At 38.4% G+C, this 25,533-nt stretch overlaps 1 protein-coding gene across 1 annotated transcript; it reads right to left on the bottom strand.

The window, feature by feature from the left end:
* Window positions 1-7,497: 7,497 nt before the first annotated feature.
* Window positions 7,498-18,669, bottom strand: TMEM9B (TMEM9 domain family member B). Its single transcript, XM_032222968.1, has 5 exons — window positions 18,462-18,669; window positions 15,836-15,927; window positions 12,476-12,584; window positions 11,320-11,454; window positions 7,498-8,304 (listed from the first exon to the last, which is right to left on the bottom strand). Exons 1-5 carry the CDS (start codon window positions 18,543-18,545, stop codon window positions 8,149-8,151), a joined length of 576 nt encoding a protein of 191 aa, XP_032078859.1. The 5' UTR covers window positions 18,546-18,669; the 3' UTR covers window positions 7,498-8,148.
* Between the last annotated feature and the right edge of the window lie 6,864 nt (window positions 18,670-25,533).

Genomic DNA, 25,533 nt, shown 5'->3' on the forward strand with positions numbered 1-25,533 from the left:
AAAGTTCAAATGCGTATGAGCACAGTGAGTCACAAGTTGCCCAAGACTAGGTGTGATTGTCAGAATTTTTAGTGCACTTCAGATGTAATGAAAATATGTGGGAGAATGTACAGATGTAGTCCTGACCTCTTAGCTATAATAATTTGAATGAAAAAGGGATGTGATTACATTGCCAATATATGTGACCAGTGTTTACAGCCCAGTAAATCTTTGCTCTTTACCTTGATTCACAAATGTTAAGATTGACCAAGCATCACAAATTTTAAGCTTTACTAGAAATAATTTCCATTGTTATTTCTTTTGTTTAGTCCTCATGATTTGGGTCTACACCTAGCTTTGCTCGTCTTATAATTAGTTCCAGGGAAAGGGGATGTTCTACAGAGTTTACAATATTAGTAACTGTTCTATAAAATTAAACAGACATAAATACTCTTCATATTGGCTAGATTGTGTCTCAGCTTTTAGCAGGTATATTCTATTTGGACAATATTTAATGAAATATTTATCCATAATACAGTTTTTCCAATAATAAAGAACATTGTATTATGTGCATGTCTTATGCTATGTTGCAACATTCTATATCAACAGTACAGGAATAACATTTATCCTTTCTTAAGCATTGATTTGCTTATTTATAAGAAATCATATAAGCAAGCAAAATCTTTCTTGTATGGAAGATTTCTTCATATCACCATACCATCAGACATTTTACTTTAAGTATGTAAAAGTAACCATCAAATCATATCACCTTAGCCAAACGATATTGTTAGGACTTCTGTGGTACATAAGAAATCTACATAATGAGTTTAAATACACTAATTACTTCAGAACATTTAAGAAAGCTACCTCATCTCAGTTGAAGGTTCAGGTTAACTGCTCCAATATCAGACAACTCCTAGAGTTAGAAAATAAGTCTAAATTATTGATTCCTACAAGATGAAAGGAGAAATTCCAAAATCACTTAGCAAATTCTAAAATATTGTACAACATCTGAGCTCTAGAGCATCACATTAGTATAAATCATCTTTTGCGTTAGAGGATAAAAAAACCCCTGAAGTATTTAACCTCATGTATAATTTAGATATTTTAAAATCCAAGGTTAACATTAATACAATGAAAGCCATGCAAAATTTGCTATTAGCCTGGGTGTCTTACCTGACTTCCACAGTTCTTATGTTTGGTGGATTGAGTCAAAGTCAGCTCTAAATTTATACTCAAATGACAATATGCAAAGTAGCTTACAGTTAGATCTGCTCATTTCTGGTTTAGCTTCTTCCACCCACACTGTAGCTTTAAAGGCAACAAATATTGATGTATTTGAATGCATAACATATTATATGACTGTTAATATCTAATGTGCAGCATATTTATATCCTTCCAAGATATGTTGTAACATTCTAATTCTAGATGCATTTACTAGATCAGCTATTTTTATGTAGATTTATTAAATGTATATCATTTTTATCATCAAAATAATAACTTAATGCTGAATGTTTACTGTCTGAAAAGATTAATTGAAAATGTCAAAAAAAAATTGACAGCTTATTAGTAAGACTCAATGCCAGAAGACATTCAATTTATCAAAAGAGCTGGTAACGTAAAGAACTTACTTTCAGTAGTCTTTGATTATGATTTATTAAAGGAATAAATTCATCTTTTAAAATGAAAAGACGTGAACAATGTAAGAAATTAATGGAAGAGTAGATTCTTAGCAATCCCCCTCGGCATCCCAACCTGGCTGCCTTCCCAGTGATGCGTTTCTGGTTGTGCTTATAATTCCAAATATATAACTGAAACTCTATGGGAATAGAGGGAATTCCATCTGGGCAGAAAACAGCAAGCAATGAAACATTAAACATCATTGATCCCAGATGTTCTCAATCCTAAATACTAATAGGATCCCAGTTACTTTTCCGTTTAGTAGATCCCAGTTAATTCCATGGTTTTTCAATAATAGACATAATAGACAGAAGCAGAGGCAATAGTGGTAAGGATAGGAAAGTGTAAAATAGGACTACAATCTAGGCCAGGGGTCCCAAATCCCTTGTCCGTAGCCTGGTACTAGTTCATGGTCCATCGGAAACCAGGCCGTACAAGTGGGTGTGCATGCAAAGCTCCATTTGTGCAAGGGGTAAGTGTGCATGCAAAACCATCCGCCCTGCCGCTGCTACTACCAATCTGCGGAGCTGGAAAGATTGGGGACCTCTAGTCTAGACCATACATGATAATAGCAATAATAATTCCAAGCAAAAACATCTCAGTCAAGATTTCAATAGCCAAAATAACCACAAAAATGGAAATGATTTTTTTTTAATAGAAAAATCAGGATTTTTTTTTCGGTTAGGAAAGTTTTCTTGTACTTAAAGCTAATAATGAAATAGTTCTAATAGTCACAGATGAAGTTAGATGGAAATCTATACAAAAATCTTTTACAAATGGTATAGTGGAATGAGAGAAACTTTTGTCAAGAGGGAATAATTTTAGAAACTGATGCTTCTAGAAATCAAGGTACAATACATAGTAAACCAATTTTCAAATTAGAAAGTATCAAGTACAATTGAACTGTTTCAAGCCAGGGAGGAAAAATCTCAGTCTGATGATTGAGGACAAATAAACTAACTGATCCCTTAAAACAATGAATGGCAAGCAGAAACAGATATTTGAAGCTAATAAAGAATATTTATAGTTCAGGGTTGATATGAGGAGTCCTTGGTGCTTTCTGAGCTTGCTTGATTTCTTGCATACGTTTCATTACTCACACTAGGTAACATCATCAGCAAAGAAAAAAATATTTAAGTAAACTCATTCTGAAAATACTGCAATGAGAATATTGATACCTATAACTCGTGAACCAATTTCAAATCTTATGTGCAACAGAGCATTTTGGACATTCAGACATGAAGGCTTTCTTGCAGCTTGGGAGAGTATGAGAAAAACTATAACCTTCCTCCTTTGTGGATTTAGCTAACTCAGTGCTTGCATAAACCCTGCCTCCATTTTGTAGTTCCTCAGGAAATGCAGACTTTTCATGCATTAGAGATCACAGCATCATAGATGCAATAATTACTAATTAAATTTTGCTAAGGATGCATCCCTGCAAGTACCAGGAAGTACCTGTTAAGGAAACATGGCAGGAAAGGTTTACATCTCTATCTCCCGTTTGCATGCATACTATAGACATTTGGTTGGCCAGTGAAAAACAACATGCTGGCTTAAGATGGGTCTCTGAACCTGCAAGACTGTTCTGTACATGTGGCTGATCTACAGGGAAATTTTGTACTACCAGAGACAGTAATAGTGAGTTCCCCTTTGACGGATTACTTCAAGATCTTGGAGCCTTTAGATGACATTTTCTCTGCCTATTCATGTAAGAGATTAATATAGCTGTCTGACTCACAAGTTGGTATATTAGGCAGTGTGTAGCAATAAAACAGCGTTAAAGTGTATTAAATACTAAAACCAACCAGGAATCAACAACAAAACTCAGAGTTCAGGCACAAGCAACAAATACTATACCTTACAGGATGAACTCATCTGACTTCCTTATCCCAGTGCCCAATGGGATAGACACATCTTCAAAGCCTTCCTGAAGGCTAACAGTGTGAGGCCCAATCAAATCTCAAGGTCATTCCACAACTCAGGCACCACAACCGAAGAGCCCCACCTCCTAGGTCCCATCAGAGGACATTGTTTCAAAGTAAGGTCCTGGAGCATGCCCATTCTATTTCCATTCACGGAATGGATGGAAACAACTAGGGTTCATTTATTGATATTTCTCAACTTCAATTTCTCAAGGTCATCAGACCTTAGGTAGTGAAAAATAGGAGAAAACCACAAGTTATTTAATACAGCCCCTACTAAAACCCCATAGTGGTTTCCCCAGTCAGCTTAGGACATAGTCTCATGGGATAAATGTATAATCTGCTTCAAAAAGCTAGGAAGGTGGGAATCCCGACCTCTGGTGGGAGACTATTCCATTCAATGGAAGCAACAGATATCCCCCATGTGTTTTAGAAAGACAAGGGGTGGGGACTTTTGGTAAGGCAAGGCAAACTATCCACATTTTTTCTACTCCCTGGATCATGAGGACATTGTTGTCAAAAAAGCACCTGGATATTAGAACTGGACTGCTGAAAATCTCTAAAAAAAGTTGGAGATTGACCATATGTATGATTTTGTTGAATAGATGGCAGAAACCATTTTTTGTGCAGCTTTTTATAGACATACAGGGCGGGGCATAACCTTTTCCTAGGGGGTCACAGCAAGATCGACAGCAGTTTACAACTTCCGCGACACCTCATTTTAAAGCCCATAAAAAACTGAATTGAATGAGCTATTAAATGTTAAATTTGCTTTAAGAATGGCTGGAAAATTCGATTCGGAAGAACAAAGGATCATTGACAGAATAAAATGCATTGCCTTTCGAGAGGCTCGCGATGCTGGAGCGACGTTTATCAATCGAAAATGGATTGCAAACAAATTGAAACGTCATCCGGATTGGGTTACTGATAATTGGAACAAAACAGCCCAAGAATGTTTCACAAAATTTGGAGAAGGGCGTCCTCTGCAACTGTCCCAAGAAAGCAAAGCCATCATTGCAACTGGCAGTCGCAAACAACGAAAAGGAAACCGAAAAGTGGCCCAAGAAATCCTTCAAATTCGTGGAAAACGAGTTGATCAAAGGACAATCGGCCGATATCGAGAACGAGAAGGTTTGAAGCCATTCCACGTCATTTGCAAACCATTGAAAACTCAAACACACGTTCAAGATCGGCTTTGGTTGTGCGATTGGTTGTCTGAATGGACCGAGGAAGATTTTCTTCATTTGGCGCCATCTGACGAATTCTTCGTTTATGCCATTCGAAAACCGAATTTCCAGAACGATCGAATTTGGGCTAAAGACGTCGACGACATCGCCAAACATGAACGATATCGACAAATCGTTCGCAATCCGACTTGCATCGGGATTTTCGTCATTTTCACAGCCAAGAAACTGCATTGGGTTTTGAAGGATAAAGGGGAATCCTGGGATGGCAGTTATTTCCGTGAGAAAATTTTATTGGAGAATGTCATTCCATTTCTCAGTGATCCAGACAATGTCTTGGTGGTTGGTGAGGCTGTCTTTCTTCATGACAAAGTTCCTTGCATGCGTGCAAATGCGACTCAGCAATTGTTAAAGGAAAACAATGTCGAATTTTGGGGCAATGACGTCTGGCCGGGAAATTCGCCAGATCTCAATCCGGCAGAGAACATTGGGGCCATAATTAAGGATGAAGTGGAAGCTCTGATGATTCAGGAGCAAGGTCAAAATCGATATTCGGTTGAAACTTTGAGAATGAATTTGGAAACTGTGTTGAAAAATCTGGAAAATCGAACGGAACTGTTTGAAGATTTGTTGTGTTCTTATCCACCTCGTTTGAATGCTGTTCGAAGGGCTAATGGTGGTCATACTGACTATTAAATCGTGTCAATAAACTCAGTTTTTGATGGGCTTTCGAATGGTGTATGAATTATTTGTGTTGTTATTACAAGTGTTGCTGTGACCCCCTAGGAAAAGGTTATGCCCCGCCCTGTACAATTTGAACAAACGTCATGTTTTTAATCAATTTGGAGCTTAATTTTTTCCACTGCTTTTAACATTGAAAAACTCTCAGATCTGCAAATTTACCAATCCCAGACTTTCTCTTCAATTCATTTATTTTAAAAAGAAATATTTCTTTTTCCAATTTTGTATTTTTATTTTTTTTTTGCTTTTTTTTGCAATACACAGCAAAAGGGAAGTATAGCTGTTTTAAGTGGTAAAGTTTTGGATGAAATTGATTTAAAGAAAAGCATGTTAATTAGAAAGATTTTCGATAAAAATGGTAAGAATTTTGAGGAAGGGATAGATAGAGGAAAACAGAAGTCAGAATTGTATCTATTAAGAGGAGAAGGGGTGGAGTACAAATTGGCTAATTTTCTTATGATGTTTAATGGTTATCTTGGTTAGATAAGACTTTTTGGGGGGAGGGGAGATGTGTGAAATAATGCCCACAAAGGGGGAGCTGGTGTGAGGACTACAGTGAGGTGGCAGTTTCCCAGGAAGACAGGAGAACATTTTAGAAAGGGAGGGGGTGAGACAGGAGGCAGCATAGCACTGAGACAGAAAAAAAAAGTTGGCATAGCCACTCCCTAGAATCTCCTAAGTCCATAAGGATTTAGGGTGACAAGATTTTGTCCATTATGTGTAACCAAATAAAGAACTGAATTTTTGCTGAATTATTCCATGCCATTCCTGGGTTTAGCCTGACAAAATATTTAACTCGATATAATGGATTAGTTTGTGACATTTACTTTATCTATTTTTGTTATCTAAATAGGGGATTGTTATTTCTGGTAATATTTAATACTTTTTAATTTTTTGTAACACTTGTTAATTGGGATTAGATTTTGATTGTTAAAGAAAGGGATGGGGTTTTTTTTGACTAAATGGAAAGAGGGAGTATATATTTTTGTTAGGTATTTTTGTTAATTTTTATTAAACCTTTGCTGATTAATAAAAGAGCTAAAGATTTAGAAATGAGTTCATAGAAAATGGGTTGAGCTATGGAATGAAGATTATTTGGTTGTATTTTAAAAGAGAGTTAATGTTGAATATACTTGCTGGGGATGAAAGGGGAAATTTCTTACTAGCTTTTTTGGGAGGCACAATTTTTTCTTCTACGTTTTTTTAGTATTTCTGAATCAGGTCCTTGTATTAGATTTATGTTTAATATAATTTTTAATAAAATTATTGGGGGGTGGCGGCAAGGGATGTCTTTAAAGGCAATGTCCAAGCACTTTGAACTAGTTTTGGAAACCTGATTGCAACCAATGAAGTGACTTTAAAATAGATGTTATTCTTTATTAGTGGGATTGACCTCCTAATGCTCCAGCCAGTTTTTATACCAGCTGTAACTTCAAGATTATCTCCAAAGCCATCCTGACATAGAGTATTTGGCAATAATCCACATAAGTGGTCATTAAAGTTAAGACTGTCATCAAGGCATTCTGGTCCAAGAAAGGCTGTAACTTGTACAGCAATGGAAGCTGCATAAAGCTCCCCTAATCATAGCTTTCACCTGCCATTTAAGCAGGAGCTACAAATGCAAGAGACGCTAACCAGCTCTTTCAGGAAGAGCATGAACAGAGGGATTGGTGTTATTTGGTTGCTATATTGTATATTGTTGAACAGCAACTCAATCTTGGATGGATTTAATCAAACTCTTGTTTTGCTCCACTCAGATCTTCACTGCCTCCAAGCATTAGATAAAAAAACTCTACAGCATTTATTTCAAACAACTAGGGAAATAACATTATAGAATCCTTCTAAGTTTAATAGTTTCATCCTTTGACTTCTTGTGGGTACCAATTATAGTGGCCTAATAGCCAAAATGGATTGCAGATAGGGTTTCAGATCAGATACGAAACAATAATACTATAAAAGGTGTGATTAAAAATAAATAAATCTACCTCTGATACCAATATTCTGAAGACTTTATTTGCATTCCATTATCAAGCTAATTTTAAAAAATAATTATCCATCAACTATTGAAATTTACACGAATTGCAGATAATCACACAGAATTTTTAGCAAGCAACGTAGAAGTCCAATTCCAATTGCACATTGCACTAGGTCTGTACCTTTAGTTAATATGTCAAGCCTCTAGCTTACCGATTATCTCTGTACATGTAAGGCCTACCTTATATTTATAGATGCAAGCTAACAAGCTGATAGAAATATAATTTAACAGTTCAGTGTTTTAGAAGTGATAGTTATATGTACAACATACAGCAGGTGATAAGAAAAGAATGTATTTACAAAAGATTTCATATGTAGATCACTTGTAGCATACATGCTGCACATTCTCCAAATTCATGTAAACCTCATTTAAGAACCATAAACAATTTTCTCCCCATTTCATAAGGATCACGCAAATAATTGCTTATATTTTATTAGTAAAAGCAATTGAGTATGTACAGAGATTTTGGCTTATTAAAAGATTTTCAGATCTTCCATTTGTGTTTGGGCTATCTTTGTTGGTATCTTGTGTGGCATTTCGGGAAGACAGAGGTCAGTGATTTATTTTAGAGCATTTCAATCAATATGTTGGAGATGTCACTGGTATATTAACTGAGCACAACATGGCGATCAAATACAGATTTACGCTGTTCTTGGACTTGGAGTTTCCATCGCTGCTGGGCATATTCAACTTTGTTCAACATGTTGGCCCTGCTTCGGGAACGTGCCAACACATCATGAGCGTTTGCAAAAGGTTGGTGATCCTGAAATGAAGGAAATATTTTTATTATATATTACTGCTCAGTATTTCCAAGTTAAACATGTATTGACATATATCCTAATCTCTCTCTCTCTCAAATATATAGAAAGTTTCAACAACAACTGAATACCAAGCCCAATTGTGGTCATTAGTTGAGGACTATCTGCATGTGAAAAAACCCAATTCTAGCATATTGTTAACTAGTAATAGCATTATATATGACTTTCCAAGACAAAGAACAAAAAAGGCAATAAAAGAATTGTAGATATTCATATAACAATCACCCTGAATGTTTGTTATTAGAATTTAGGATTAAGCACTAGAGGGATGTTATGCAGATATAACATAATGGACAGCAAGAGAACTATTTAGCCCTATACATCAGAATGGAGGAAGCAACTGCAGAATGTGTGATCACTCCCCTCCCAAAAAAGTAATAACTGTTAGAAAGGATGACAATCTAAATCCATCCATAGGGAAGAAGAGCCCTGATTTTTTTTATTTTTTTGGAACAATTCTACTGCAAAACGATGTGGATTTATAGTGTCTTTGGGTATTGATACAACATTTAGAATTATATTCATCTTTCTGTAAGAGGGTATTCAAATCTAAATAGCCAGTACTATGTGACTTCCCAAAGTCTCTGTGTTATTTACTAGCAATACCTATTGTGGAACTGTTTGGAATATTCACTACATGATGTCAAAGAATACCAACATACGTAAGTTTACATTCAATATCTTAATAAAAAGCAAAAATACAGCTGTTTCGTTGACAAAATACCAAGAGAATCATGTGTTTATATTAAACATTCAAATGTTAAGCATATGAAAGAAAAAATGCAATCCATAAACATGGACATTTACTATCAAATGCTAATACACTTTAAATGTTTTGAGCACTATGTTTAAAGGTATGATTTAGGGAAGGTCATGCTAATTATTTACACAACAATGTTATACTTCAAACTGCTTAACATTTTAATTTATCAGATTATTCAAGACTTCAGCATTACTATGAAATAGAAATCCACCAAACTATGAATCTGACATGTTTGAAAAAAGTTCAAATCATGGTTCCTGTGTGAGCCCCATATGGATATCAGGGATTCATTTGTTTCTACTGAAATTCACAAGAAAATTAGCTAGATATAGAATAAATAATTGAACAACTTTGTTCCTTCCTTCTTGTATATTGATGTTAAAGTAAATGCTGGCATAAAACTTTTTAAGTGAATACATAATACTAATGTTAATATTAAAATATAGCAACAACATAATATGGAATGGTGGTGATATTTATTAACTGATATTTGTAGTTTTTAGACAATTCCATCTGGTATTGATTTCCATACATTCTGCTACAGACATTGTTAAATCTTCTGGATATTTGTCTTCATAATGATGTTTTAGTAATACATTAAGTTACTTTTTATTTATTCAGAGAATGATGGTCAGGAATGTGCTTACCAGATTTTGCCTAAGTTATGCATATTATTTTTCAGCAATTAATGCAGTCCATTAAATACCATTGTACCTCCACTATTTGTTTTAACTAGCTTTTCTTGAGCCCTCCATAGGCCAAATTCCAATGAATTAAAGTTAAATAGCAGGCAGGCATGACATTAGGCCCTATGCTTATACTCCATTGTCTGAGAACCCTAAAGTATGTGACAAAATTATTCTAAAGCACTCTAAATGCTGAAAGCACACAAGTAATGGGTTTTAGTCAGTATTTACACATTAATCATAAAAGCATATGCTCAGTGGAATTTCCTCATAATGAACTAGATATCAGAAAGGAGATCAATGGGGAGGTGAAAAGAGAGGTTTGTCACTTCCTTTTTCTCCATATGGTTCCCTTTTCTATCCCTGTGCGGCAGATTTTATGATGGTGCAAGACAGTATAAGTGAAGGGGAAATTTGTGAAAATCACTCTCTTGTGCTTCCAGTTAAATGTGCAGCTTAAAAGCCTTCTATAGCAAAGTGGATAGAGCTGCTGTTCCACAGGGCTTGAGGCAAGTTGTGGCAGCAGAATACAGTAGTCTCTCCATTTCAGCCATGCTAAGGGCAGAGATGAGGGGAGGTAAACTGAATCTGTATGCATACGGCAGAAGCATGAGGGCCTCACGTAACAACCACATAGTTGTCATCGTATGAGCACAACCAAGACTGCTGTCACTAAGCAGTACAGTCATGTGATGTTTTGCTTAACTACTACTTTGATTAGCAATGGAAATTCTAGTCCCAATTAGGCTTGTAATCAAAAGACTACCTTTAATTGCAAATCTAAACAACAACATCTGTACCCAAGAAAGGATGGTGAGTGTGGCAAGTTTCTACAAATGTTTGTTACAAATATTAGTACAGAAAATATCAGGTTACTGTCATAAAGGCCACAAGTCATCCCTAGTCAATAGATTGTCAAATGTTAAAGATGTTAATACAATGTTGAATTATATACCAAAGTTTTGGAATTTGACTGTTTACCATCAGTTAGGGGTCTAGTAAGCAAGGGGTGGCTAAAAGAACTTTATTAAGAAATTAGAAAAATATTATTCCAGACATCAAGAAATGATTGTCAGAAATGTCAGATCTACTTATTTTCTACCAATCAAAAGATAAAGCAACATGTGTTACTATGATAGATTCTATGAAACCTCATATACTGTATCTTGTATTGTTCATATTATAGTAAAGAATTCACAGGTAATTGTTGATAAGTATAAATATAAAAGGATTTTTCCAGGTTTTTCTTCTCCTTCTTACTTTGCATTTTAGTCTGCATATTTATTTTTTTTATTAAATATTGCTTTGTCAAAAATAAAACTTTTGTAAGCAACAACAATCAATAGTAACCATCAACTATGTTGGAAAATAACAGTACTATTTTCACTTCAGCAGTCAGTTCTAAAGTCTTAATGAAGATTTTAAATCATATTTAAACTATCAAAATTAAACCTGTATTGTAATTAGGGAACACATTACATATATTTGAATAGATTAAACACAGAACCTACCCCAACATCGTCATCGCTCTGTATTAGCTGTGAATGTCCAAAGAGACGTCTCTTCAGAATTGGTTCTACCATAGTGAGATACACCATGTATAGTAGCAGAAGACCCAAGATGGACAAATATATTATGATGGTAATCTATATAATATAAGAATATTTCAATTTATACTTATTTGAATTATATAGGCTGTCAAAAGTAAATTAAAATGTCTAGCAAACTACAACATATCTTATTTTTACTCATTAATCTCCAAAATACAGAAATCAATCGAAGAAATATAATTATGGATTTAGAATGGACTAAAAAAATAAGAAAAAAACCCACATTTTTTCTGAGGGGAAGACATAGCAGAAAGATGAAATTCACATTTTCAAGTAACGTTATTATAATTGCATCCAGTTCCCTTGTAAAGCTTAATGTGGCTGTAAAAATTACTGGATACCAGCTAATAAAAGTGAGCACTGCATTAAATTTTAGATGTTCTTCTAGAAACAATTGAATAAGGTAGGAAACATAAGCAAAAGAAAATATCCAATAGTATAAGCAGTTTCTTGTACAAATTAAAAGACAATCTTCTTAGAAGCATCATATGCATGCTTAAAGGCAAATGTGTTTGGTATCAGGTATACAATAACAATATATAAGTGCAATCAGTCCCAAGCTTGTTGTATACTTGCATAACAAAGGTAATTTTACTGCACACATAGTATTTTCCAAGCATACTTTGAACTGGCAAGAAAGTTAGAATATGTATATCCACTAGGTTAGAAAGTTGCATAACTTTAATGGTAAAAAACTGAATCATATAAGACTGATAAGGACAGAATAATATGTAATGCAATATAATCTAACATGTTTTCAAAACTGAAAACAAAAAAGCAATTCATGATCATGAAAAATGAATGAATGAATAAATAAGATTAGAAATCTTAACATAACAAAGTAATATATCCTAGCATCTAAGTGCTATGATCAAATTAATCCGTAAATCAGTAATTTACAGTTTTCACAAAAAGAAAAGGAAATTAAATTTTATAAACATGCCCCACTTTCACTTTTTTATAATTTAAGATACTGTTATGATACATGCGGCTTTGGAGAAAAAGACATTTGAACATTACTTAACAGAATTAAACAGTAATCAATGTTATAATTTACTTTTATTGTTTCTGAACTTCTTTCTTCATACTTGCATTCACAACGCAAGCAATAGGCTTCAACGTCCTGTCCTAGAACTGGCATAGGGTCTACCACATGAAGACAATCACTGCAGGGGAAGGAAAAATTGTTTGGCAGACATTTAGATAAATTTATAACACTAGAGAGGAATATTCACCAATAAGAACACATGCTGAATACAAACCTGAATGAAGAGTCAACCAATCTATTATTAATTTGTATGAATGTTAGAAATACTTGACATTTAATCTACATAATATCAGCTTAAATTTTTAATATGTCTCATTAGTATTTAACCTATTAGAAAATTAGTGATTTCCAGGAAGCACACAAATATGTTTAAATGTCAACATTAGGACGCTCCAAAATATCACCTTCCTCTAACCTCAGAACCTTACATCTTTCATGAACCATCATACCTCCTAAATGGAGAGACAACAGCTTTGTTATTTGGAACTGGTAGCATCAATAAGGATTGCGAATCACTCAAAAAGGAGACTTAGGTACCCTTACCTGCAAATCTATCATGCCCCTAACCTTTTCACTTAAGTCATATTCTAAAAAACAGTAAGGGCATATTACAAGGAATTTCATTTGGTATAAAATCATAGTGAGAACAATAATTTAAGACAAAAGCTATAGATTTCATGAAAAAAATTCTTTTTTATGGGAAAAAATATGGAATAACTGAAAGAGGTTTCAAAAGAATATCATTTTCATTAGACAAGCGACTATGGAATAATAGGACTGATTGTTATAATATAGCTATAATATGTTTTTCCTTCTATTATTAAAATTGTAATATATAATATGCTCCAGACCTGTTTTACAAAATAGCAATTCCTTCTTCCTCATCTATATTTCAGAAGCGTTAATTCTATGCAGAAAATTAAGTATTTCTGAAGTGGATCTAATCATGAGGCTTATGGATTGAGGATGTAGCAGGTCTGTGAAATGTCATATTATATTTTCATAAGGGATTTTCAATAGCAATAGTTAGGCTTATAGTTAGGCTTATATACCGCTTCATAGGGCTTTAGCCCTCTCTAAGCGGTTTACAGAGTCAGCATATTGCCCCCAACAACAATCTGGGTCCTCATTTTACCCACCTCGGAAGGATGGAAGGCTGAGTCAACCTTGAGCCTGGTGGGATTTGAACAGCCAAACTGCTGAACTGCAGTAAGCTGAAGTAGCCTGCAGTGCTGCATTTAACCACTGCGCCACCTCGGCTCTTCAATACTATATCACTTTTCAGTGATATAGTATTGATAAGGGAACATGTATACTAAGAGTATTCCGAGTATGTGTTTTTATATGTCTTCTAAACACATTTTCTTCACTTTAGTTATTGTGTAATCCTTCTGATAAACGTGTAATGATTTCTGTATCAAGATGAGAAGAAAAAGTAGCACATTCCATTCATAACTGCATAACAATGTTGAATAAATTAAAGCTATTTATTCTACTACCAGACAAATAAAGTATTTTAGTTGAACCAACTTGTAATTGCAAGTACCTCTGATAAACTGGATTAATTTAATCCAATCAATCCATTCAATCAGAATAGAGCTGGAAGGGACCTTGGAGGTCTTCTAGTCCATCCCCCTGCTCAAGCAGGAGACTCTATACCATTTCAGACAGGTAACTGTCCAGCCTCTTCTAAAAAATGTCCAGTGATGAAGCATCCACACTTTCTGAAGGCAAGCTGTTCCACTGGTTAATTGTCCTCACTGTTGGGAAGTTTCTCCTTAATTCCAGGTTGCTTCCCTCCTTGGTTAGTTTCCAACCATTGTTTCTTGTCCTGCCCTCTGGTGCATTGGAAAATAAATTGACCTCCTGCTCTTTGTGGCAATCCCTGAGATATTGGAACACTGCGATCATGTCCTTCTTTTCATTAAACTAGCCTGCAACCATTCTTCATATGTTTTAGTCTCCAGGCCTTTAATCATCTTAGTTGTCCTTCTTTGCACTTTTTCCAAAGTCTCAGCATTTTTTTTGTAATATAGTGACCAAAACTGGATGCAGTATTCCAGGTGTGGTCTTACTAAGGCTTTATAAAGCGGTACTAATACTTCATGTTATTTTGATTCTATGCCTCTGTTTATACAACCAAGGATTGCATTAGCTTTTTTGGCTGCTGTTGAACTCATCTTTAAGCAATTGATGCTAGGACTCCAAGGTCCCTCTCACAATTACTGTTACCCCTTATTGAAAAAAAAATATGATCTAACATTATCACCAAAAGGGAACTATCCATCATGATAAATAACACCATAGTAAAGGTGTCTGCTGCTACGCTGACAGAAAGTCTTCATGATATGAACACTGCAATAGGGGCAAGAATGGTTTGGCATTCTGTTTGAATATCTACTGAGAGAATCTGACTCCCTGTCCACAGGATATTTTCTCTTCTCCAGAAGTAGATAACCTAAGACAATAACAAGGGGATGTGGGAAACTGAAGTAAAAAATATCTTAGCATAGGACCTGTTTACTTGAAGGACAATTTGTCTCTCATTGTATCTGTCTAGCAGCCCTAGTTGATCTAATCTGGCAGGGCTGATGCGCTTTTAGGTTCCTTGGATTAAACAATGCCATCTATTCTCTGTAGCAGTGCCAGCCATCAGGAATGAGATCTATCCCCCCCCTGGGGGGGGGGGAGATTTCATTGGCCTCACCCTACTGGTGTTTTAAAGAGCCCTGATAGATTTGGCTTTTCACTCAGGTTTTTGGCAAGCATGATTGTACCCCCCTTTTCTCCTTTTTCTTTTTTCTCATTTGTATTCTTATCTCTGCCACCTTTATTCTTTTTGTTTTGTTCTAATGCTTTTAACAATTTGTAAACTGCCCAAAGATGCTGGGAGTTGGACAGTGTATATTATTATTATGCTTGGTCATACAGTTAGCTATATGTTTAGGCCAGATTTGGCATTTTTATCCATCTATTGAATCAGGCAATGTTGTTTTGATTATTATTAATCTACACCTACTGTATATCTAAAGGACATTTTGGAAGCCAATGATCTAAGACTATGAAAAATCAGCCTGCAGACATGTATCTGATTTATTTTAAGATCTCAAGTTATATCAAAAAGCATTGCATTGCCTTAAATAAAAAACACTTTAAAATAAATCATTTTTAAGCCAAAGTATTTATAAAAAAATATTCTGAATGTTATTTCAAATATAATCTTATATTTACTAGCAATGACCACAGACAACTTCAATTTAAGCATCCAGATTTAACAATTTTCTTGATTCAAAATACTTTGAAATACCAATAATAAATGAGCTATTTAAATTATTCTGATCTCTTAAATATAAAGTATCATATACTTACCAGTCCTTCTGTGAAACATTTTTACTAAAAAATTTACCAGCATGGTCTTTGTATGGGGGACATATACATTTACATCGGACATCCTGGGAGTTCTGTAATGGCAAATGAATTAAGAATGATTTTGTCAGAATATTAAAAATTAAAAATGCAGGGAAAGAGAGAAATAATTCTTAAGGGTAGTTTTCCAGTGCTAATGGAACAAAAGCAGAATAGATGGAGCTAAAAAAACGTACTCAAGAGAAATGTGTCTTAAACTAAAATTTTATTTTCCAGATAAATGTGTATTGGCTGTTCAGCATAAATCTTTTAAATAGCATAATGGCATCCCCAACTGAAAGGCAAAAAAATCAATTACATAATATCATTTTTAGAGAATATCCAAACTAGAAAAGTAGCTCAGAAATGCATTTGCAAGAGTCATCTGCAATTCTATTTATTCATAAGCTTGATTTATTCAGAGGGATGCATGGCAATTAAATCTTATCTAGGAGTAAGATATTCAAGGCTTTAAGTGCCATTATCTCATTAATAAATAATTATATTAAACAGGATGAAAATGCAGTTCTACCTATTAACATTAATGGGCTTTAGTTATGGCTATTAGACAGTATTAACTAAGCATAACCTGACTAGTCACTATACTAAATTATGATTTATTTTAAGCATAGGTATGGCAAACAAATCCAACTAATATCTATTTACAAACAACAATTTCATAGAATTAAAAAGCAGAAGTAGAAGAAGAAAAATGACGATGATTTCCAGATACCACCCCAACAATCTGGAACTTCACAGGAAAAGGCCAGAATATGAGGAACATCTCTGTCTCTTGGCAACCAAGGAAAATAGGAAAATGTTGAAGAGGTAACAAGAGAGATTCTGCAGTAGAAGGAGGTACAATGTGAGGTAGCCTAAACAGGAAGCATGTCCAAATGAAGTAATTCTTCTTTATTGTAAAGTTACATTAACAGAATCTTGCAAGCCTGAAACTACATTTCTTCCGAGTTGCCTTTATGGCACCTCAAAAATTAGGGAACTACTTACTAAGAAGGTGTATATGTTAAAAGAAAAATTTCAATCCATCTTCAACATAAACCTCTTCATAGGATAGCCATGAAAAACGATCTAGATATTTCAACTTTCCCAGAAAGCAGTTTACAGTAGTAAACAGTGTTTTTATAGAGTATCACATTACCCATGTATTGAAACAGCAGTCCTGTTACCTTCTATGCCCAATTCAGGATATGATTATGGTATATACAGTCATATGAAACTTAGACCCAAATTATCTACATGATCATGTACTTTGCACAGCTTATCTGATGCATTAAATGTCCAGCAAGGCACTTTTTGTATATCCCAGTGTGGATATGCTTCAGTGGACTGAAGCACGGTCTTCAGCAGACTCCAGTGTGGATTGTACTGTTTTCGTAATAGATATATATTATAGAACAACTTGTTATTGATGTGGCACTGGTTCCCTCCTTGATATAATTTTAACCACTCTTTTATTTTAGAGATTTTCACATTGCTGATTTTAATCATTTTAATTCTACTGAATTTGAAATTGAATTATAGATATATTAGAAACCATCTAGAATGGAGTATGCAGTACACATATACATAATTAAAACTATAATATTTAAGCATATACTTAAAATGACTGATTTTTTACTTGCTTCACGATTGGGTGCTTATAAATTGAATCAATAAAAATAAAATAACAAAATGTATGTATGTATAATTCCTACTTGCACTATTCAGATATTATTTAATTCAAAAAAAATCAATTCAAGTTAACTCTTCTTCCGCAGTAAGATGTAGACAGATACCCGGATAAAAACATTAACATGGAAAGGTCATACACAACCCATTGTGCTTGGTCTATATAGGGCTATATATTGAACAAACAGGAGGGTGTGCGTGTGTGTGTGTTTGTGTATTCCATTTGGAAATTTCTCTCAGATAATTCCCCCACCCCTTTCTCTCAGCGATCCCAATTTAAAAGCATTTCAGACTGAACAAAGCATTAAATCTCATTTGTTAAAAGGCACAAGAATTGGTAGCCCAATGTAGACCAGACAGCCATATCCACCGTCAATACAAATTAAAAAAAGAAAAAACTAACTGGAATGAAATGCTTTTTTTCAAGCCGAGTTTGAATTATAAGTTTGAGCATTACAGGTTTAAGCACCCTTACTACAAGAAAAGGAAGTGACAAACACTTGGGGGGGGGGGGGAGAACCAAAGCAACTTGAGATCATAAACACGGGCCTCTTCGGAGAACTATTCTTTTTGCTACGGCTCACAGTTCGGCTCTGCTTGGCTTTAGAAATATATGGAAATACTCCTTAAAAGTAAGAGACTTTGCTTAAAAGCGAGGAAGGGATAATAAGAGGGGAGGAAAGAGGGAAACGAGGCGGGGATGGGCGCTCAAATGACCGGACGTCAACCCCGCTTTGGCCCATGTTATCCAGGCAGTGGGGCGCCTTGCCTCCCCCCGGCCCCGAGAGGGGTTTTAGCGGACGGGAATCAGGAAGGGAGGCGGGCGGGCGAGAGGGGGGGGAGGCAGCCTTGAGCCGAGGGGACAGGATGGGGTTGGATTGGAGGGTGAGGGGGCGCTCACCTTTTCGCCGGTTTCCTGACCCGCCGCCCACGCCAGAGCCAGCAGCGCCCACAGCAGCGCCCACGCGCCCTTCAGGATCGCCATGGCCGACTTCAGCGCGGAGCCTCGGTTTCCTCAGCGCCGCCAAGGCGGGCCCGGAGCCCGCAGCCTCGGCTCTCCGATCATCATCGAAACTTCCGCCTCCAAAGCCCGCCTCGGACCGGTCTTTCCGTCACGTGGCTCATCGGGCCTTCCGTTCTAGGGAGGGGCGCGGGGCCTTGAGCTGCCCTCAACCTCCCCGACACTTCACCCCCGTTGCCTGGCGCTGTCCTTTCGGCCAAAGGAGGCGAGGAAGCTCCCCTCGGTTAGAGAAGCGGGAAGAGTCCCGCCGTATCGCGGGTGCGAAAGTCCACGCCACCGCTAGTTGGGAGCCTAGAGCTAGAGGTGGCTCTTGGGAGCCCCCTAACGGTCACGGGCATTTCTGCAGTCGAGATACGGGAATAATTCGTTGAAGTTGCTGTTGCTGGATGCGCGTCCAGCCGTAAGGAGAGGCGGGAGGCGTTTGCTCTCCTTTTCCTGGGAGGAAAAAACCATCCTTTTACTTAGAAATGAAAATTTGCTTGCGACTCTAAATTGAAAAATGATACTCTGGTGGCTGTGGGGCAGCTTGCTTACTTATTTGGATATCAGCTTAAGGCTGGACATATCCAGACAGTCACGGTGTAAACTTTCCTGTTTAATGTATACAGTGACGGTTCAAAATTATGATGGATCAAAATTATGTTGGGTCTTCATAGTTGCAGCATTCCCATGGTCATTCAATCATGATTTGGATGCTGGCTCACAATTACAATGTCACAGTGTCCCATGGTCACATTATCATTATTTGAAACCTTTGCTGCCAGCTTCTGTTAAACAAAATCAATGGGGAAGCCAGCGGAAGATCACAAGTGGCAAAAACAAAACGCTGTGATTATGTGGGTGTCACTTAATGACAATAACGGGGGCTGCTGGAACTGTCATTTTAAGTTGGTGCAGTATCATGATATTACGTATGCCTTATTATTGCTTTATAATAAAACATGTTTTTATTTTATTATAAAATATTTATAACAAATATTTTATTGCTTTGCTTAATGACAAAGTTCCCACTTTTAATTATTTCCTATTAATGAGGATTACCTGTATAGTAGTAGGGGCATATGCTTCTGTAACTAGCCCTAAAGTCCATCAAGATAAAATTGATTTATTTTCAGAAATAGAACTGTTGCACAAACAAAATCATTAAGCCCTGACTATCTAAACCGTGATTTATCTAATACCATAATGCTTTGTATAATATTATATTATTTGATAGATCACAGTTGACCTCATGTTTTTGTTTAGGAAGATTTTACTTTATTGTAATTTCTTTCAGAGACAACTTGATAAAAATCTGAAAGGAACTATTTGATTTCAGGATGCCCCCAAGTAGACTCACCTTCCTGGAATGAATGAAAAAAAGCATAATCAAGTGCCTGAAACCACTTTCTTGATTACATTTACATTTACATTTTATTAAGATTTATAGGCCGCCCTTTTCCCTGAGGGGACTCAGGGCGGCTTACAATCACGGGGAAGGGGGTGCAATATCAAAAAACAAACAAAATGTGAAGAAAAGAAAAATAATAAAACACAACTTTCATTCAACAGTCAACACTCGGGCGGGTAAATTGGGAACCTATCCCCAGGCCTGATGGGAGAGCCAGGTCTTGAGGGCTGCGCGAAAGGTCTGGATGGTGGTGTGGGTGCGGATCTCGACGGGGAGATCGTTCCACAGGGTCGGAGCTGCAACAGAAAAGGCTCTCCTCTGTGTAGTCGCCAGTCAACATTGACTGGCGGATGGGATTCGGAGGAGGCCCAGTCTGTGCGATCTAATCGGTTGGAGGGAGGTAATCGGCAGAAGGCGGTCTCTCAAGTACCCAGATCCACTACCATGGAGTGCTTTAAAGGTGGTCATCAGTACCCTGAAGCGCACCCGGAGACCGACAGGTAGCCAGTGCAGCTCGCGGAGGATGGGTGTAACGTGGGCGAACCGCGGTGCGCCCACTATCACTCGCGCGGCTGCATTCTGGACTAACTGCAGTCGCCGGATGCACTTCAAGGGCAACCCCATGTAGAGCCATTGCAGTATTCCAGCCTAGAGATCACAAGGGCTCGAGTGACTGTTGCGAGAGCCTCCCGGTTTAGGTAGGGCCGCAACTGGCGGACCAGGCGAACCTGGGCAAATGCCCCCCTGGTCACAGCTGACAACTGGTGGTCAAAAGTCAGCTGTGGGTCCAGGAGGACTCCTAAGTTGCGGACCCTATCTGAGGGGTATAAAATTTGACCCCCCAGCCTAAGTGTTGGAACATTAGCCAAATTGTTGGGAGGGAAACACAACAGCCACTCGGTCTTGTCCGGGTTGAGTACCAGTTTGTTAGTGCTCATCCAGTTCTTAACGGCCTCAAGACCCCGGTTCATCACGTCCACCGCTTCATTGAGTTGGCACGGGGCGGACAGATACAGTTGCGTATCGTCCGCATATTGGTGGTATTTTATCCCGTGCCTCCGAATGATCTCGCCCAGCGGTTTCATGTATATGTTAAATAGTAGGGGGGATAAGACCGAACCCTGCGGCACCCCGCATGTTAGGGGCCTCAGGGACGATCTCTGCCCCCCGACCAACACCGACTGCGACCTGTCCGAGAGGTAGGAGGAGAACCACTGCAAAACAGTGCCTCCCACCCCCACCTCCCGCAGTCGTCGCAGAAGGATACCATGGTCGATGGTATCGAAAGCTGCTGAGAGGTCAAGGAGAACCAGGATGGACGCATAGCCTCCATCTCTGGCCCTCCAGAGATCATCGGTCAATGCGACCAAAGCGGTTTCTGTGCTGTAACCAGGTCTGAAGCTGGACTGGAAGGGGTCAAGATAACTAGCTTCCTCCAAGGCCCGTTGAAGCTGGAAGGCCACCACCTTCTCCACAACCTTCCCAATAAAGGGGAGGTTGGAGACAGGACGAAAGTTGTTTAAAATGGCTGGATCCAAGGATGGTTTCTTCAGGAGGGGTCTCACCACCGCCATTTTGAGTACGGCGGGGAAGTGCCCCTCCCGAAGGGAGGCGGTCACGACCGCCTGGATCCAGCCATGTGTCACCTCACTGCTGTTGGCAACCAGCCAGGAGGGACACGGGTCCAGAATGCAGGTGGAGGCACTTACAGCTCGAATGGCCTTGTCCACATCCCCAGAGGCAACATCCTGGAACTCAACCCAGAGATGATTTGCCAAGTAATCCTCCTGTGTCTCGGCTGGATCTACTGCGGTGGAGTCCAAGTCCGACCGAAACCGAGCTACTTTGTCCGCCAAGAACTGAGCATAGTCCTCAGCCCTACCCTGCAAGGGGTCTCCCGCATCCCTCCTATTAAAGAGGGAGCGGGTTATCCTAAACAGGGCGGCTGGGCGTGACTCGGCGGACGCTACCAAGGCGGAGATGTGTGATCTTTTGGCAGCTCTTAATGCCCGGACGTAGTCCTTGGTGCAGGTAGTCAGAAGTGCTCGGTTCGCCTCGGACTTATCGGACCTCCACAGGTGCTCTAGGCATCTCCTCCGGCGTTTCTTCTCCCAGAGCTCCTCGGTGAACCAAGGAGGTCTCCGGGATCCACTGACCCGGAGGGGCCGTAGTGGCGCAATCCGATCAAGAGACTCCGACGCCGCCGAATGCCAGGCGGCAACCAGAGTCTCCGCCGAACTGTGGGCGAGAGTATCAGGAATAACCCCAAGCTCCGTCTGGAACCTCAACGGGTCCATAAGTCGCCTGGGGCGGAACCACCTGGTCGGTTCCTCCTCCCTACGGTGGGGGTTTGGCCTCCGGAAGTCAAGCCTCAGTAGGCAGTGGTCTGACCACGACAGGGGTATGATCTCATTACCCCTCAGACCAAGATCACACATCCACTGCTCCGAGAGGAATACGAGGTCGAGCATGTGACCCGCTGCATGGGTTGGGCCCCGAATTACCTGGGTCAAGCCCATGGCTGTCATGGAAGCCATGAACTCCTGCGCCCCATCAGAGCGTTCACCGAGCGATGGCAAATTAAAGTCCCCCAGAACTATAAGCCTGGGGAACTCAACTGCCAGCTCGGCTACTGACTCGAGGAGCGAGGGGAGGGATGCTGCAACGCAGTTGGGAGGCAGGTACGTTAGCAGCAAACCCACTTGACCCTTGAGGTCCAACTTTATCAGCAGGGACTCACACCCGACAAGCTCCGGAGCAGGGACCCTACGAGGTAACAGAGACTCCCGGATAACAATAGCCACACTGCCACCCCTTCCCTGGGCTCTCGGCTGATGAAGCACCTGAAATCCTTCTGGGCACATCTCTACAAGGGGGACTCCTCCTTCTGTGCCCAGCCAGGTTTCAGTAATACATGCCAGGTCTGCCCTCCCGTCAACAATTAAGTCCCGGACGAGAGGAGCTTTGTGTACAACAGACCTGGCATTTAGCGACAACAGCCTGAGACCAGGGTCCTGACTACTCGCGCCATCAGGTCTTGGAGTGGGGCTCATAGGGCCGGAAGGAGGGATCTCTGTGATGTAGCGAACCCTCCTTCCCCGGTAATGGCTAGCCCTAAAGTCCCCGCCATGTCTGCCCCTCCCTGTAATGACCGTAATGCTCCGACCCACTCCCGTAGCAGTAGTCCCCCCGACCACCCCACTGACCCCCGCCTTCCCCAGCAGGCCCTCCGAGTCAAACATTCTCATTTATCCACCCTAGCAATTCCCACGTAATATTTAAAAACATATAAAAATACAATAGTAACAAATAATAAAAGTGGGCCATTCATTCAATTCCAGCCAACTCCCATACACTCATCATACTGTTTTAAAATTGCGCAATTGAAGTCACCCACAGATCCCAAAACTTTCTTTTCCAAAGGGATATAGTGTAGCATATTACCAAAAAATAAAAATCCAGGATTCTTCATCTCATGTAAAAAGAAAAATAGCATTTGCTGCTTTGCATATCACATTCCAATTTGTTTTATTCTGAAAACAATATTTTCTGCTTATTTTTATTACCATACATCACTTGTAAATAATTGAATTAACTGTCAAATGCCTGTCCACCAACCTGTAATAGTCTCAGTTTTTATCAATAGATATATCAATATAAGTAATAAATATATCAGTAAAAGCAATTTAAGGTGCTGGTTGCACTTTTAAAGCCTTTCATAGCATGGAACCAGGTGACCCGAGAGACCATCTTCTCCCAGTGGTTTCTATTAATCCAATTTGATCATGCAGGTTGGACATGCTACAGGTTTTGTCAGCTGAGGAATGTTGGCTGGTACTAGGAAATGTGGAGCACACCTGCCCTGTCTGACGTAGAGAAGCAGGTAGATACTCAGGGAGAGACAGATGCCAGTTGGCATGAATGAAACAAAAAGTGGATTAGATGAGGTCCAAAAGTGAAAATATTATTAGTATCTTTATCTCATATTGTCATCCTTTTTTCCACTATTTTTGACACATCTTTACCTCTCTTTGTCATCTAATATTTATTTTACTGTTGGGTCCTTGGTTGGGTCCTCTGTGACCCTGAAGATTTTCTTGTAGACATTTTATTACACAAATAAAGGGGTTTGCTCTTATTTTTATATACCGGTACTAGTGGCTTGCCTTGTCAGTATTGGTGGGAGTGGTCTTGTGGTTCCTTGATTAGGCTGTTGTTTACTGTTAGCTTGTTTGCATGGTAGTTGCTTGATTTCTTCTTGATTGTTGGTCTAATATTAATATTAGTGTTAATCTCTGGGTGTTGATTGCTGGTGGGTAGGCATTTTAGTCTTTTTGTTTCCTTTTTGGCTTTTTAATTGCCTCTTTTGAGTGGTATGTAGACATTGACAAGTAACACTGACAGGGCAAGCCATTAGAATATAAAAATAAGAACAAACCCCACTTCCTTTTAGCATTGATGGTGTTACCAAGTTTGGTAATGAAACATCTGCAAAAAAAACACCAAACTCAGAGAGCGCTAAGGACCCCAGAGTACAACCCTGAGCGACAGATATTCTCTTTTATCAGTATTTATTTTTCTCTTCCAAGTAGCAAGTTGTCTGGAAGAAATAGATAATTGTTACTAAAGGTCAGTACTGATTGCCTGCAAATGATTTTTGAAATTAATCCGAGGGCCTAGGATTGCAAATGGCTCATTAGCCACCAGCTGCTCACACCTGGCCTAGTTTTTAATTTTCTGTTTTCCACCAATTGATATATTTTTTAATCTTACTAAATATGGAAAGAGGCTTGACTTTAATAGCTGGATAAAATATGGATATTTGTGGACTGCCACTCAATATCCCTCTGGCAAGTGGCAAGACTAATTCTACTTGCTAGTTTCTTTTTTCCAGTAAATTTGAACAATTTATATAATATAAAATAATGTGCTTAATGGGACTCAACAGGGTGGATTAAAATCAATGCTTTAAAAAAAGTCAGATTTTTTTAAAATTTAAATCATTTTTTTATTTTTATAAAATTTATTTTAATAAAATGCTTTTGGAGTAAAAATCTATCTAAATATAGTTTTATATTTAAGATACATTAATAATTTAGTTCATTCAGCATGAAATGGAACTTAGTTATGTAGCATGAAGCTGTATATTCTGCAATATTCACATTTTTGGTAAACTCATTCAGTGAATCCAAGCCCTGCAAGCTAAATAGGAAGTCTTCATTTTGTTTGCAAATAATAATATGAAAGGTTCTAACTACCAGCAAGAATGAGTGCTAACATTTAAAAAGCAATTGTCATTTCAGATCCATCATGACTGCGCCTATTAGCGGGCATCCACTCAGCTGCGGCTGCCACATCCCTCACGTTGTGTCACTGCCACATCACCAGCCATCCCACTGAAGTGGATGGGACTGTTGGTGAGTCAACAGTGGGTCAGAGGAGGAGCCGCTGCGGGACAACGATGACAGTTGCTCTTTAAAAAATATGATTTAAATTGAGTAGATTTAAATCAACCTTTTTATTAGTGATTTAAATAAAGTTGATTTAAATCAAATCCACTCC

Source organism: Thamnophis elegans, chromosome 1, assembly GCF_009769535.1.
Source record: "Thamnophis elegans isolate rThaEle1 chromosome 1, rThaEle1.pri, whole genome shotgun sequence".
Taxonomy (NCBI): Eukaryota; Metazoa; Chordata; class Lepidosauria; order Squamata; family Colubridae; genus Thamnophis; species Thamnophis elegans.

Coding starts and splice junctions, on each gene's coding strand:
- TMEM9B (XM_032222968.1), bottom strand. CDS start 18,545: ATGGCGATCCTGAAGGGCGCGTGGGCGCTGCTGTGGGCGCTGCTGGCT. Junction 11,455..12,475: donor GAAGTTCAGAAACAATAAAA/GTAAATTATAAC, acceptor TATATTATATAG/ATTACCATCATAATATATTT. Junction 8,305..11,319: donor AGAGCGATGACGATGTTGGG/GTAGGTTCTGTG, acceptor CCTTCATTTCAG/GATCACCAACCTTTTGCAAA.